This window comes from Myotis yumanensis, unplaced genomic scaffold (genome assembly GCF_028538775.1).
Source record: "Myotis yumanensis isolate MYYU_CA2020_CCGP unplaced genomic scaffold, mMyoYum1.0.hap1 SCAF_18, whole genome shotgun sequence".
NCBI classification, from domain to species: domain Eukaryota; kingdom Metazoa; phylum Chordata; class Mammalia; order Chiroptera; family Vespertilionidae; genus Myotis; species Myotis yumanensis.
Window position 1 is genome coordinate 7,787,242 of NW_027223769.1, and position 16,161 is coordinate 7,803,402.

The following is a 16,161-nucleotide window of genomic DNA, read 5'->3' on the forward strand; positions in this document are numbered from 1 at the left end:
AACACCCAAGCTTGTCCTGAGGCTGGACGCTTCAATCAGGCTTAAGACCCCTCACTATTGCCTCAGTGGTTACCAGCCAGACCTCAGCTCTACCATCGCTTCTCTTGCCTCCCTATTCTCCATTAAAGAGTCAACTGGGGTTTCTTTGGGGTCTCTCATGGATCTGCCCAGGAGAGAGATCAATGCTGTTTCAACCAATCTGCCAGTCTACAGGGCTCCAGAGGGGAAGACAGCTCCCAACACCCATTCCTCCCAGAGGGTCACTTCTTGGTGTGCCTCTTCAAAAATCCCCAAACACATAAAATCTTTAAGACCACCGACAGGAAGTAAGCACATCCCCAACTTTATTCCATTTGTTTGACAGTCCTGAAGGGTGCAGGAGTCAGGGCTCGCCCTCAGAAACAGTAAGTGTAGAGGTCTTGAGGGGTCTTCAAATGATCAGCTGGGATGAGACCCTACTCCCTTCCTCACCAGTCCTAGTTCGCTGCCATTAGTGGGGGGAAAGTTTTCCAAAGGGATTCGACGCTTCTCTCCGTTGTCCATCAGGGCACCTTCTCAAATTCCTCAGCAAAAAACCCTGCTGTTATCAGAATTAAATACAAAGAGGGGGGTTCAGGAGCCAGAGGTGAAGAGAAGGGTGTTTCAGTTTCTTTCGGTCCAACGGGGGGGTCCTGGCTCCCATGCCTTCTAGTAAGTAGCTCTCAGCTTGACACAGTCCAGCCAGCGGGCGACCCAGCCCGCCCCAAGCTCTCATGAAGGAGTACGACAAGTTACTACGAATCGTACAAGGGCAAGCATATCTTGCCATCCATCATGGTGGTCTTTAGACCCGACATCGCCAGGACGGCTCTCCGATCCCCCCATCCATCCAGCTAGTCTCTCAAGACCTCTCACCTCCCATCATGCGGGTTCCCTGGCCCCACCACACCGTTCCCCTGCTCCATCTGAGCTCTTCAGCCTGTCACCGTCCACCCGGCGGGGTCTCCGGTGACTCCATTCGAGAGGGTTCCTCGAATCGTCACTCTCAGGCGGAGTCGTAGGGGCCCCCGCTTCGCCGGGCTCCTCGTTGGCGCCCTGCCGGCGCTCGAAGGCGTCCAAGGTCTTGGCGTGGCCCGAGCGTAGCAGCTGGAGCTGGCGCCTCCCGCGGCGGTACAGGTATTCGATGCGCAGTACGTCGGAGCGCGGCAGGCAGGCGTGCTGCCGAAACTCGGCTCGCACCCGCGCCTCGGCCCCCGGCTTCCCGCGCCCGGCGCGCAGCAGTTCGCGGTACAGGCTAAGAACTTGCCTCTGCAGTCGGCTGGGCCGGCTCATGGCAGAGCTGGGCCGCGGGCGCGCGCAGGAGACGGCCCAGAACAGCGGAGCAGCAACCCAGTTGGCAGGAACGCGGGCGCGAGGCACTGGGTACTTCCGCTCCGCTCACTAAAACCTCCGCCTCCAGCCTCCCGCTGTCTGGTGTTGTCGCGCCCCATTGGCTGCCGCTGCGGCTGCGTCACAACGTCGCGTGAAGGGGCGGAGCTCCTGGTTTGCCGGCCCGCCCCTTAGGGAATAGGTGTCCTTGAGGAGACCGCAGTTCTGAGAACCCGGAAGAGAAGGCGACTGGCGCCTGGGGATTCTGACCTAAACTCCTGAGTCCTGGCGGAGGAGGGAGCTAGAGGTTAGGGCACTTGTCCGTCCCCTCTTCCTGGCGCGGGGGCACTGGGAGAGAGAAGACAGGCACTACCATTTTTTGGTCATCGTCATAACAATCTCGGGAAGCTCCGTGCGTCGCTGGCCCCACCCCTGGGGACGTGCAGAGAAACCTGGTCACGCAGTTAAGTGTTGGGTCACGGAGGGCAAGGCAAGCTTCTCGGTGATATGGGACGACAAGCAAAGAGAAGGTGTTGGCCCCAGGCCGCCAAAGGGAGCCTGTAGCGCAGAAGTTGGGATGACGGCATCCCCCGCCCGGAAGGACGGGGTCGACGGGTCGCGGGGCACGAGGAGGGTCCTCACCAGCTGTTGAAGCACCAATGCGCCCGGAGCACGTCGACTAGGCTGGCACCCCAAAGTCCAGGGAGTATCAGATCGTCCACTGCAATTTCGTTGTAGTCACGCAGGCTGCCAGGAGGCGCCCTGGTAGTGCGGGGGAGGCCCGCAGGCCCCCAGCCCCCAGGGGCTCCAACACCACCCAGAGCGTGGGGTCCCCTCCATGGTAACTCAGGAGGCCTCCGCCCAGCGTGCAACCACAACCCCCCACCCCGGGGCAGTTCACCTGCAGAGAGAGGAGGCGAGTTATGGGCGGGGAATAGGCCGGGAGCTGGGAAGTCAAAGGGCGCTCAGAAACCACTGTGAATCCTGCTGGTGTCTCTATCAGAAATACATCTCAAGTCTTTGCAATCGGAATAAGATCTGGGATTTGCTTTTAAATCCCCCAGCACGACTAAAACAAAAAGAATGAGAGGAAAGATGGAAGCAAGAATGGTAAAATTTTTGTAACTATAACGGGGTTTCATAACACTATTCTCTCTTTTGTGATGCTTGAAAATTTCCGTAGTAAACACTTTCCTAAAAGGGAGCTTAAAAGGAAAAAAAAGAAAGAAAAAACTCTGGATATTAATATAATATGATGCAATTGATATTTTAACAGTCTCACCTAATTTTTTATTTATGTAATGCATTTCTTTAAAAATAGTGAATATTTAAAATGGTTTAAGCTTTCTTTTAAATGATATTAAGTCCTCATCAACACTCTGACAAGATAGCTCTGCAGTACTATATGTGTACTATACTATATGCCTCTGCTGGATTTCCCACCCTCTCCTTGTCTGATTTCTCTCCATGAGCACTTAAACTGAAAGAAACTGAAGCCCAGAGAAATAACATAGCTTTGCCCGGGTACACATGGCTAGTAAGTGGCAGACCAGGATTTGACCACAGGGGTTCTGATTTCATGACCTGTGGTGTTTTTTTTTAATATATTTTATTGATTTTTTACAGAGAGCAAGGGAGAGGGATAGAGAGTTAGAAACATCGATGAGAGAGAAACATCCATCAGCTGCCTCCTGCACATCCCCCACTGGGGATGTGCCTGCAACCAAGGTACATGCCCTTGACTGGAATAGAACCTGGGTCCCTTCAGTCCGCAGGCCGATGCTTTATCCACTGAGCCAAACCAGTCAGGGCAATGACCTGTGTTCTTAACCACTCTGCTATATATACTGCCTCTTCAATAATCTTCTATAATAATAAAAGCATAATATGCTAATTAGATCAGACTTCCTTCCGGACAAAGCCGGGGCTGCAAGGGAAGTCTGGGTCCCTGGTGCCAGAGGGAAGCCGGTGCCAGCAGCCTACTCTTGCATGGATTTCATGCATCGGGCCTCTAGTAATAATATAAAAGTGGCAGCAAGAGCTTAGACTTACTGAGCACTTATTATATGCCAAGCATGTATCCTTACAGCTACCCTATGTGGTGGGTACTATTTTTAAAAATATTTTTTTATTGATTTCAGGGAGGAAGAGAGAAGGAGAAAGCTAGAAACATCAGTGATGAGAGAGAATCATTAATCGGCTAGCCCCACCTTGGGGATTGAGCCCACAACCGGGGCATATGTCCTGACCAGGAATCAAACCATGACCTCCTGATTCATAGGTCGATGCTCAACCACTGAGCCACGCCGCTGGGTGGTGGGTACTATTATTACTATTTTTTGTGGATGAGCAAATAGGCACAGAGAGAAGTTGAGTCACTTGAGCAAGGTTACACTAGACATTTAAAAGACATAGTCAGGGGTCTCTTGACCCTTTAACCAAAGGCTCTGGCTTAGCTTACCTGCCAGTTTGTGGCAGATACCCTAGCTGTTCTCTTGCGGGCCCATCCTCCTACTCTTACAATTAGCCTTGAACTCACAGCTGGTTCTAGCTCTCTTATGGCACTTGAGGTTTGTTTTTCTCTTATAAATACTACCCATTTTGTCTGCCCAGATTCCAATTCTGCTGCTGCTCTCTGGCTCCCATGTTCCCTGGATATCCTCCACCCTGGCATCTCTCTGCTGGATTTCCAACCCTCTCCTCTCCTTGTCTGGTTTCTTCCCATGAGCACTTAAACATCTCTGAGCTTCTCCCATCTCAAAATCTTCATCATAATAAATCAGTTGTAAGATACCCTAACCCAGTGGTTGGCAAACCGCGGCTCACGAGCCACATGCGGCTCTTTGGCCCTTTGAGTGTGGCTCTTCCACAAAATAAAGGGTGTCCCAAAATTCATGCAAGAAGTAATTTTGATAGAAAACACAGGTTTGTAATTAAAAATTGTATTTTTTTATTGATTCATAAAGTATACAGTATAGGGTTATGTATGGAATAGCATATTGGGTAAATGGCCTCCACGGTGCCACATGCCATACAGCCCGAGAAACAATTCAATTACTGCATGAGTCATTTCCTGGTCGTGTAATTTCCCGTTTTGGTGATCAGAATTGGCCACCCAGATCATGCGATTTAACGCTGTTGGACTTTTTTCTTTGGGGTTTTTTGAAGTCTAAGGTTTATGCCAACAAGCCCACAACCACCCACGCCTTAAAGGAGCAAATTGAGCGCTGTATCAAAGAAATTAAGCCACATTTATGCAAAACGGTCATGGAAAATTTCAACAGGAGTGCATATGTGTCAGCAAAGCTGTGGAGGCCATTTACCCGATATGCTATTCCATACATAACCCTATACTGTATACTTTATGAATCAATAAAAAATTTACAATTTTTAATTATAAACCTGTGTTTTCTATCAAAATTACTCCTTGGGTGAATTTTGGGACACCCTTTATGAGGAAACAGGTGACCCATGGTGCTCAGCCAATGAGGAATCAGAGGAGGGACTGAGTAAATGGGCTGTATTTGCTGCCCCAGGTGTGCCTGTACAACTGGGTGGACATCTGCTCTCGAGAGCATATTAAAAGTCTTGTTTTCGCCATACTTCTGTCTCTGCGTCTATTATTTGAATTTGGACAGGTGAGCATTTCTCACAACAGGAAGCCTGGACCCATTGATTGTCCAGTTACATTCTGATTAGAGAAAGCACATTTTGACTTGGCTGGGAGTTATACGCTCTGGGACAGGGGAGCTAACATCAGAATGCAGTCCACCCTTTTGTCTCGAGAACTGCCTATCATTATGGAAAGATTTACAACCTCATGGCTGAAACAATCTAGTCTTGGAGACACTGTTCTTTACAACCCTTAGCCCCCATTGCCTGTAATCTGGTCCCGGGGCGCCTGGAGGCACCCACCCTCTGTGACCATCCCCCCAGTCTGCATGGCTTGTAACCCATAATGATTGTCCTGTGCCTACTTTCCCATGCTTGTAATTCCTACTTTCCCATGTAATCTTTGTCCTTCTATCAGTATAAGCAGTTGGCTTATGGGGAGAGGCAGAGCAGATTTTCATGGATGACCTGTTGCTCTCCCATACTGCTGGGAAAAAAAACGCTCATATGATTCAACCCTGTCTCTGCTTAATTGGCTCAAGTAGTGACAGGAAGCCCAAGATGCCTTGGTTGTCCAGTTACATAATTTGGCGACTCTGGTGGGACTCAAGCAGGGCATCTTCTTGGGTGGGTACCGGGGATCCTGCTTACTGCTTGAACTGGGGTTCCTGGGGCTGATGCCTGGACTCTTATTTGCAGTGCTGCCAGAAATTTTCTTGTTTTGAGTCCTAGCCCCCCTGTCGTCTCATCTAAAACCTAAGTTGAATCGAGCAGTCTGGTGTTCTGTAACAGGGGGAGTTAGTTGTCTGTTGCCCTCCGTCTGGAGTGAGCCTGATCAGCTCCTGGTTGCAAGCAGCCTCTCAAGGTCCTTGCCTGGTTATTCTGTCTGGCTGTGCAGGGTAAGGTCTGGCAATGCACAGTAAGCCACAAACGGTTGTCTATCTGTTGTGTGAATTTGTAAATATTGTATATTAGGGTGGTTTTCGCCTGGTGTAACTTTGCTTGTAATAATTTTGCTTAAATTGTTCAAGAAGGGGTGCTGGTGGCTAATCTCCAATAAATACTCCATTGGGACGGATCTTGGGATATTGGGTTACTAACGCTTATCCGCCAATGGGGGAAAAAAAAAAGGAAAAGGGTGTTTTACTGCCATACTGCTTGGTCTCACTCTTAAATAACCTCTTAACTGGGAACAAGAGGAGATTAGTATTTGGGAATGTACGGTGTGAAGTTCTTGTCTGTGGGTTGTGTGCACCTGTAAATATCGTATATGAGTGTCTCTGTTGATTGTTGTTTGGTTTAATTGTTTAAAGATGGGGCATATCCCACTTTGCTGGGGAGGGGGACGACAGCTGCTTATAGCAGGCTGAACTCGTGGCATGGATTGCAGGAACTTCTCAACAACTTCCCAGAGTTCTTAGTCTTGGGGACCCCACCTGCTCTCCTTCTCAAGCCATCAGCCATTGAAATGCTTAGTAAGAGTTTTGTCTGTCTGTGATGTAACTTTGGTTAAGGATGTGTTTTGCTTGCTTTCTTACCTTTTGGGAGTACAGTGGGGCCTTGACTTACGAGTTTAATTTGTTCCGTGACGGAGCTCGTAACTCAAATTACTCGTATGTCAAATCAATTTTCACCATTACAATTAATTGAAATGCCATTAATCCGTTCCGGACACCCAAAAAACACCGCAATTGTTTTGTTAAATGTTTTTAAATAAGAAAAATGTATTTAAAAATAACGAATATTGTATAAAAACACAATACTGAACAATAGAATGTAGTGCAATAAACTTGTTTTATTAAGTTTAATGTACAGCATTTACCTTGGAGATCAAATGACTTAAAGATGCTGATGGAGTTGGAGGAGAAAGGCTGAACTGAATAACTGAATAACTGAATCTTATTTGCTGATTTTTGCCCTTTTCGCCACGCTTTCATCACTTTCATCTACAGTTTTCGATAAAAACCTGCCCAATGAGATCTGTTTCATCCTCCCTTTCAGAATATTTCTGAAATGAGTTACGCAAGTGTCATTAAATAGCTCCATCGCATGCCCAGTTGCAATTTTTTCTGGGTGTTTCTTTTGAATAAAGTCTGAAAGTTTCTCCCACATTCCCAACATTTCCTTTATCTCACTTATAGAGATAACCTCCTCCTCCTCCGTGTCATCTATTTCCTGCAAAACCTCTGTGTGCTGCTGCGTCTGTAGCTCCTTTAGCTCCTGCATTGTCAGTTCCTCGGAGTGCTCCTCGATGAGCTCGATGAGCTCGTTGATGTCACCTTCCTTTATATCCGCGCTCGCTGCCTCACCATGTCTGACAACGGAGTGAATGCCGGTCCTCTTTTTAAAATTTTCGAACCAGCCCCGACTGGCTTTAAATGGCTTGCCCGATGCCTCATCCATTGAAGTGCCTGGGGTCTGCTGCAGCAAATCAGCGTAAATAGCTCGTGCCTTCTCGAAGATTATAGCCTTTGTCACGGTATCTCCTGCGAGCTGCTTCTCTGTTAACCACACCATTAGCAGCTTCTCCATATTTTCATGGATAGATGTCCGCTGTTTAGAAATTATTTTAACGCCCTTGGCTGGAATTGTAGCCTGTATCGACTCCTTCTGCTTCAGTATGGTGCAGATCGTAGAAGTGCTACGCTCGTACTGCTTCGCCAAGTCGATTACACGCACACCTTGGTCATGTTTTTTGATAATTTCTTTCTTTAATTCAATGCACATCATCCGCTTCTTCTCAGCACTGTCCTTCGCACTTACTTTCTTCAGATCCATGGTTGAAAAAACGAAGTTTTGCAAAATAACTGCAAGCACAAATGCGAGCACAACACTGATGCTTCAACTAAGAGCTAACCACTTAAAGTGAACGAGTGAGACACGTGATGCTGGGCTGATGTTGTGGCGTTCACTGTGATGTTCGCTGTGCCAACTAGCGGTAGGGTATCTGAAGCTGGCTCGTAACCCGAATTTTAGCTCGCAACTCAAAGCAAAAAATCGGCCGAGAGACGGCTCATATCTCGAAAAACTCGTTAGTCGGGACACTTGTAAGTCAAGGCCCCACTGTACTCATTTATTTACTTTAGGGTTTTTAAAAAATATATATTTTATTGATTTTTTACAGAGAAGAAGGGAGAGGGAAAGGAGAGGGATAGAGAGTTAGAAACATCAATGAAAGAGAAACATCGATCAGCTGCCTTCTGCACACTCCCCACTGGGTATGTGCCCACAACCAGGGTACATGCCCTTGACTGGAATTGAACCTGGGACCCTTGAGTCCGCAGGCCGACTGGTCAGGGCTAGGGGTTGTTTTTGTTTCTGTTTTGAAATACAATGAGATCTCTCCTTATATGCAAGATTTCATGTTGTTGTAGTCTACTCAGAAAGAAAATTATGGTAAGTAAACCTTATAAACACCCCACATTTTTCTCCTAAAATGTCCTGAGCTGCAGAAGTGCCTTTGGGCAGGGGCCACTCCCACTTTGTTAAGAAAAAAAAAAAGTAAAGTCTTTGGTAACTTCAGACTTTGGAGTCCTGCTGGTTTAAATAGTAGAAATTATTAAGTATCTGGTATTTTGAAATGGATACTGAAATAATTAATCTGAGTTTGCCAACTTTTGACTTTTTATTACAAAAAGCTAGAAAATACACTTGAAACTGTTAGTGAATGTTTTATACTTTACTAGAAATATGTCTCTCAAAAGTGTGAATGTATTTGCCAATCTAAAGAATGCTAACTGCTTGCTTTTTAGTGATCACCTAAAAATTAAGGTTTCTAAGAGTTAAGAATTCTAACCAATTGGAAAGAAATTGTGTAGTTTTGGTAATAGACGGCATGAGGCATTGATATGCATTTTGAAGGAAAAAGAAAATGACTTCTAAAGCTGGTTATTTCTGAGTGGGAAAGAAGGTTTGTGAAAGTTATAGAAGGGTTGTAAAAAGAAATCTTAAAAGGAAGTTATAGGTAATGTGAATAATAAATTCAGTTAGATAAATGACTCTAAAGTAAGCTAATGCAGAATTTGTTTAGTCTTTTCTAGTCTGTTAAAAAAGTTAAAAAAAAGTCTTTCCTGTTTTTGCCCAGGAAGCAAAAGTTCTATAAATTATTGAAATGTTTATATATTATCTATATATATAAAAGCCAAGCAACTGGAATGACCAGAATGACCAATCGCTATTGAAAGGGTTAAAGAGAATAAAATGGGGCAGAGAAAAACTTATTGTGCTTAACAGATATCTTGCAGAAAGCTTGCAGCCTTGAGCAAAGCATAGCTCAGATAACCAGAAGATACCTGGCATGGGAGGAACCAAGGACGGATCAGACCCTTACATCAGCAGAGCAGCTTGCAGCCAGCAAAAACTAATAAAAACCTATCTTTCCCTGCTCTCTTTGCTGATGCCTTTCTTGGTCCCAGCCCACCTGCACCCAGGTGCCTGGAATAAAATCTTTCTTTCTTGGCCTGTCATAGGTGTGCAACCCTGGCCCACTCTGAACCTTTCAGCTATGACATGCACTGTGGCCAGCCAACTGGCCCAATCGGGGGTGGGGCCGGCCGGCCAACCTCCTGCAGCCTCTCTCCCTGACCGGCCCAGCCCTAATTGGCCCTGATTGGGGTGGGCCAGCCAGACCCCACCTATGCATGAATTCGTGCACCGGGCCTCTAGTGTTATATTAACCAGGTACTTGATTACTTAAAAAGGCCATCTTCTTAATCATGGGAACTGAAGTTTTGCTATCCTATGTTTGTGTTTAATAAGCCTTTGTCACTTTGAATGCATCGTAATAATAATGATATATGATCTTTTAGTAAAATAAGTTTGACAGCCTTCCCAGGGTTTGAATTTTAAGAAACTTTTTTCTTGACCTAGAATTGGCTTTAGGTCATTCCAATAGGCACAGAATGCGTCAAGGATTTGTTTTCTCTCCTTATGAAGAAAACTTTTATATTTAAGAAACATGGGGCCGAAACCGGTTTGGCTCAGTGGATAGAGCGTCGGCCTGCGGACTGAAGGGTCCCAGGTTCGATTCCGGTCAAGGGCATGTACCTGGGTTGCGGGCACATCCCCGGTAGGACATGTGCAGGAGGTAGCTGATCGATGTTTCTCTCTCATCGATGTTTCTAACTCTCTATCTCTCTCCCTTCCTCTCTGTAAAAAATTAATAAAATATATTTTTAAAAAAAAAGAAACATGGGAAGCTTTGTCAAGTAAAGAAATAACTATATTCCATTTATATATGCATATTATTAAAATAGATTCTGATATACTTTCATTTATAACTCTAATTGTTATTCTGGAATATTGTGTTTTGCAGAAAGGACAAGATTCCATGTCATTTGCATTATAATCAAATTCATAATCGTGTCATTTTAAATTTCTTCTTGTTATTTAGCAACAGTCACTGTTTTGTGATAATACATTTGGAAAAATGTTACATCTTCTCAGGGATCCATGGAAAGGACTCTGACATTTTCAGATTATCCCTTTCAAACTGGATGAAAATAATCATATAGTTTTTGTAACTTTTTTTGAAAGTATTGCTGATTTTTAATCTTTTTTTTTTTTTTTCAGACATAAGGAAACTTGTTTCTTTTCTTAAAGCACTTTGGTAAAGTATCTATTTTTCTCCCTATCTTATCCCTCCAGAATTTGGCAATTCTTAATAAGTGAGTCATGGCAATACAGTTCTTTGCAAGAATTCAATAAGACCAGTTCCAATTTTAGTTTTATTAAACAAGACTTTGACTGAAATGTCATGTCTGAAAGAGACATGCTTGGACTCTGGATGTCACCAGAAAGCTTTAAGGAATGAAGACTGACTTTGAAACCAATAAGAGTGCCTTGGAGAAATAGCCAGGTACCTTGTTTGGTCAGTGGTTTGTGGCAGTCTTTCCAGGTAAGGAACGAAGGTTGCTTTCCTGAGAGATGGCAAGGAAGGAACCTCAAGACATTTTTGGAACCTCAAGAATGTGAGGAATTCACCCAAGTCTACAGGTATTGCAGGAAAACCTGAGGGCAGCTAGGTGGCTCAGCTTCTTTGCCCTGAGGGCAATTAAAACTCAATCATGAAATTTCAGCAAAGCAGATTGGGGGTGGGGGTGGGGGAAGAGGCCTATATGATCAATTACTATTCTTATTGTTTTCATGCAAATGATCAGGCCAAATTGAAACTAGATATAATACAGTAAATAAATAAATTGGTCTTAATTTGACTCCTTAATAAAAATGAGGGTGATTTTAGGGGGAAAAATTGTGTTTCAGTAGACTCTATAACACAGTTTTGAATATTAGACTCAAAGCTTTATTTCTTGCTTATGAAATAAATTGGATTCTGAATTTATCTCTAGCTTTTACCCCAATAATACAAAAATTATAACACAGTTTGTCTCCTCTAGGTTACAAGCCCTACTCATACTCAGAGAATACCACCTCTAGACACCATTGCCACCTCCTTTCGTGCTAGGCCTCTTCATTCCTCTGACAGAGAGCAAGGATCTCTTAGCTCTGAAAAAATGACTTCATCCCTCCTCAGCATGAAGCAGTTACAGTTTTCTCTGAAAGAATTCAGAGCTAAGATCCTTGAGGTGGGGGGCGGGGGTGTGGTAGGCAGTTAGACAGACATGAGCAGAGCAAGAATGATGGGCCAACCAGAGGGAAAATGGATGGGACCCTGAGACATGCTTCTCACTCCAACTGCTTTGAAGCTGGCATTGGAGAAACCCATGCCTAGTAGGAGTTGGGACACCTATTGCTAATACATAGAATTATTCCATTCATTTTGGAAAGAAGTCATATACAGGGACCTTTATTTATTTATTTATTTTTAAAAATATATTTTATTGATTTTTTACAGAGAAGAAGGGAGAGAGATAGAGAGTTAGAAACATTGATGAGAGAGAAACATTGATCAGCCGACTCCCGCACATCTCCTACTGGGGATGTGCCCACAACCCAGGTACATGCCCTTGACCGGAATCGAACCCGGGACCTTTCAGTCCGCAGGCCGACACTCTATCCACTGAGCCAAACCGGTTTCTGCTACAGGGACCTTTATATGTTGGGACCCACTGTTTGGGAAAAGAATGTAGCAATGCTTTTTCTAAAGGTTGCTGCAGTAGCTTCCTGTGGTGAATGTCTGACTTGTACCAGGTGTTCTAGCTATTGTCTTTAAGTATCTAATAACTACAATATAAACTCTTCTGATAATTTCACCCTCCCTTATAGTAGTGGACATACTAAGCTGCTGGCTGAGTGGTTTCTGATATGTGGGGTAACTGTATATTCATATATCCCTGCCAACAGCACCATGAGGCCTTGTTCCTTAGGATGACTGGCCATCTTTATGCCCCAGAAACATCACAGGGTCCGAACCAAAAGAGACCTTCTCAGGGCCGTGGCACTGGACTACAATGATGATCTCCACCTGTGGAGCCCTGTTGACTATATTGCTTTAACCATTTTTGTTATGCTGGTAATGGTAGGCTTCCTTAATGTAGAAGTGACCTGGCTGGCTTGTGGCATGGTAAAAGCCATGAATGCCACTTCCAGGGCTAAACAGGGGATAAATCAAGAGCTGAGCCAGGTCAGGAAGGTAGTTCTAGAGAATCAGGCAGCAATAGATTATTGGTTGTTGTGGCATAACCACGGTTGTGAGGAACTTAAAGGAATGTGCTGTTTTAATCATTCTGACAATTCTCAATTGATAGAAAACAACATTCAACAAATTAGGGAAACCATCTCCCAAGATCCTGCATTCACTGTGTTCCATCCCTGGGAACTGCTTTCAAGACAGAAGCAAATGCAGTCCAGCAAGATGAGACTTTTCATCTAAAACTAATCTCATAGATATGAGATGATAGAAAAAGCACTGGTGAATGTTAGGGGCAGAAATAGAATATTGGGGACCAGCTACAATTATAAGAAGTATTAATCATGCTCTGTTAACCATGTTGGTTCTGTTCTGATTAGAGAAAGCACATTCTAACCTGGCTGGGAGTTGTATGCCAGGGAGCTAACATCGAATGCAGTCTATCCTCCTATCCCAAGAACTGCCTATCATTATGGAAAGATTTACAATCTCATTGCTGAAACAATATAGTATTGGAGGCACCTGCTCTTTACATCTCTCAGTCCCCATTGCCTGTAATCTGGTCCCAGGGTGCCCAGAGGGACCCGCCCTCTGCGACCATCCGCCAGCCCACATGACAAGGCTCTTCTTGTCAGCCCACAACCTGCTTGTAACCTGTAATGATTGTCCCGTGCCTACTTTCCCATGTAATCTTTGTCCTTCTACCTAATATCAGTGGCTGGCTTATGGGGAGAGGCAGAGCAGATTTTTGTGGATGACCTGCTGCTCTCCCATACTGCCAACATTATTGGAATAAACACTCATATATGATTCAACCCTGTCTCTGCTTAATTGGCTCAAGTAGTGACAGGCAGCCCAGATCCACTGTCTGATTACAGTGGAACAGTGAGCAGGGCTGGCAGGTAGACACAGTCCCCATCACAGGTCTGTGCACAGATGCTGCAGTGGCTTTTGGGGTGGACAATCAGGCAGCAGGCGGATGGTAAAGATGAGTGCTTGGGACTTAAATTCCCCTTTCTAATTGTCAACCAATGGTTGTTGGCACCAATTCAATGCCAATAGGAATCCTCAATTTGGGGTGCAGTGAAGAAGGAAACTTTATTCAGCGCAAACGGCTCAACCATAATACAGTACTGCTGTGAAAACAGCACTGCTGTGTAACAGCTGGGTGGTGAGGCTGCCCTGGAGCTGAGACTATCCACTCCAGTGCTCGCTTATGTGCTTCCGCTCCAGACTGAGAAAGAGGGTATGCTGTGGAATATGCACTCTATGAGCCAAGGGGGAGCTAGCTTATATAGACATAAGTCCCCGCCCCTGGTCCCCCGATTGGTCTGTTATCATGCAAATGAGGACACCAAATCCTCACAGTTTGATTGGTCCAAAGGCACTGCCCTAATTGGTCAGAATAGAGCCACTCTGATAGGTCAGAGCTGCAGCTCTGATTGGCTGGAGAAAGCTTCGTTCCTATTGGTTGGAATAGGACTCCAGGAAACCTTTATGTGGGCTCAGCCAGCAGAAACACAGTGTAGGCAGGCAGGCAGGAGGTTTAACATGCAGAAGATCTCTGTGAAGTGTACAATGTGTGAGAGGCTCTTGTGCAGAAATGGCTGCTAGGCTCTGCTTTTTTTTTTTGCTGAGTTAGTCACCAGGAACCATTCTTAGTAGATGTCCTTTATCTTTTTCTTCTTCTCAGGGTTCACATAATCCTTTTGTCTCCTGCCCCAGTCAGGGTAGCTTCCCATTGATATTTTCCAACCTCCACATCTTTGCAATTATAGTTTTCTTTCCCTTCCCATACATTCTCCTCAGCCAATTCCATTCATGTTAGGATTTTTCTGACTTCCATCAGGAGATGAGGCTCTTCTTGTCAGCCCACAACCTGCTTGGATGCATCTCAAACCCAGCCATAGCATTCATGGCAAAGCTTGGGCCACTCCGAGGCATCATGGGGAATCCCAGCCTCCTGGCAGGTTACAATACTAGTATAGGCTGTGAGGGAATCACAGAGGCAAAAGTGCTGGCCATGGGTACGAAATATATCCTGTAGGCAAATTCTGAGAAAAAGTTTGGGGCTGCTATGGCCCAGGCAACTGCTAAAGGGCCCATCTGCTGCCTGTAAGAGTCCATACAGTTTGAGAGTCTTGAAGATCTGGGCAAGCTGCATGGGGCAGCTGATGCTAAAGCCAAGGCCTGGCTAGGACAGTAACAGGGGGTAATGCCTGGGCCCTTGGCTAGGATCTGGTGGCCAGATGCAGGTCAAAGGAGTCAACATCACCACCAAAGGACACATACAGCTCCACCAGCCTACTGTGGGAGGTGGAAGGCACAATTGGGTGTACCTGGCTGCCCCAATCATACATGAGATGCAACCCATAGGCTGTGAACTCCACCACACGATGGTTGCTAATGTAATCTAGGTCCAGGCCTGGCAGTGCCCAGAGCAGCTGGCAGCACTCACCATCCACCTGTGGAGGAGGAAAGGGCTGAGAGCCTGCTCCCATGCCTCCCAGCAACCTGGATATCCCTCCCAGTTGTGCCACAAACAAGCTATGAAACTTGGGTGAGGGAATTAGTCTCTCTAAACTTCAGTTTCTCCATTTGTAAAGTGGGAGTATAAGATTATCTACTTCATATGGTTATTGGGAGAATTAAATGAATTAACAAAAAGAGCTTAGAGCAATGCTGGGCATATGGTAAATGCTTTATGATCCAAGCAGAGATCAGCCAAATGCCAGTCAACTCACAGATATATGAATGAAAAAGCTGCTTTGGGCAAGTCACAGAGATTTCTGAGGTTGTTTGTCATGCAGCATTAGCTGACTGATACAACAACTGCTGTAAGGATTAAATGAAATTGTAACAGGCACCTCTCACAGACACCAGAGAGGTGTTACCAGAGTCAGAGGGAGAGGGATGTCCCCATCTCAGTTCTTGTCTTCTCATATAAATGAATTTATTTTTTAAAAATATATTTTATTGATTTTTTACAGAGAGGAAGGGAGAGGGATAGAGAGTTAGAAACATCAATGAGAGAGAAACATCGATCAACTGCCTCCTGCACACTTCCTACTGGGGATGTGCCCGCAACCAAGGTACATGCCCTTGACCGGAATCGAACCTGGCACCCTTGAGTCCGCAGGCTGACGCTCTATCCACTCAGCCAAACCGGTTAGGGCAGTGGTTCTCAACCTTCCTAATGCCGCGACCCTTTAATACAGTTCCTCATGTTGTGGTGACCCCCAATCATAAAATTATTTTCGTTGCTACTTCATAACTGTAATTTTGCTACTGTTATGAATCCTAATGTAAATATCTGATATGCAGGATGTATTTTCATTGTTACAAATTGAACATAATTAAAGCATAGTGATTAATCACAAAAACAATATATAATTATATATGTGTTTTCCGATGGTCTTAGGCGACCCCTGTGAAAGGGTTATTCCATCCCCAAAGGGGTCGCGACCCACAGGTTGAGAACCGCTGGGTTAGGGCCATATAAATGAATTTAAATGAGAGACCCTGATTGCATTGTGATAAAGCTGATTTATGAAGAAAATAATTTATTAAGAAAGACGTGCACATTTATTAAAGAAGCAAGGCAAGCAAATCTA

General features: G+C 45.1%; 1 protein-coding gene across 1 annotated transcript; it reads right to left on the minus strand.

The window, feature by feature from the left end:
* Positions 1-327: 327 nt before the first annotated feature.
* SDHAF1 (succinate dehydrogenase complex assembly factor 1) lies at positions 328-2,258 on the minus strand. The gene is given in 3 exon segments (XM_070398386.1): positions 328-580; positions 895-996; positions 999-2,258. Coding segments are annotated over 2 exon segments (348 nt in total). The 5' UTR covers positions 1,312-2,258; the 3' UTR covers positions 328-580; positions 895-961.
* Between the last annotated feature and the right edge of the window lie 13,903 nt (positions 2,259-16,161).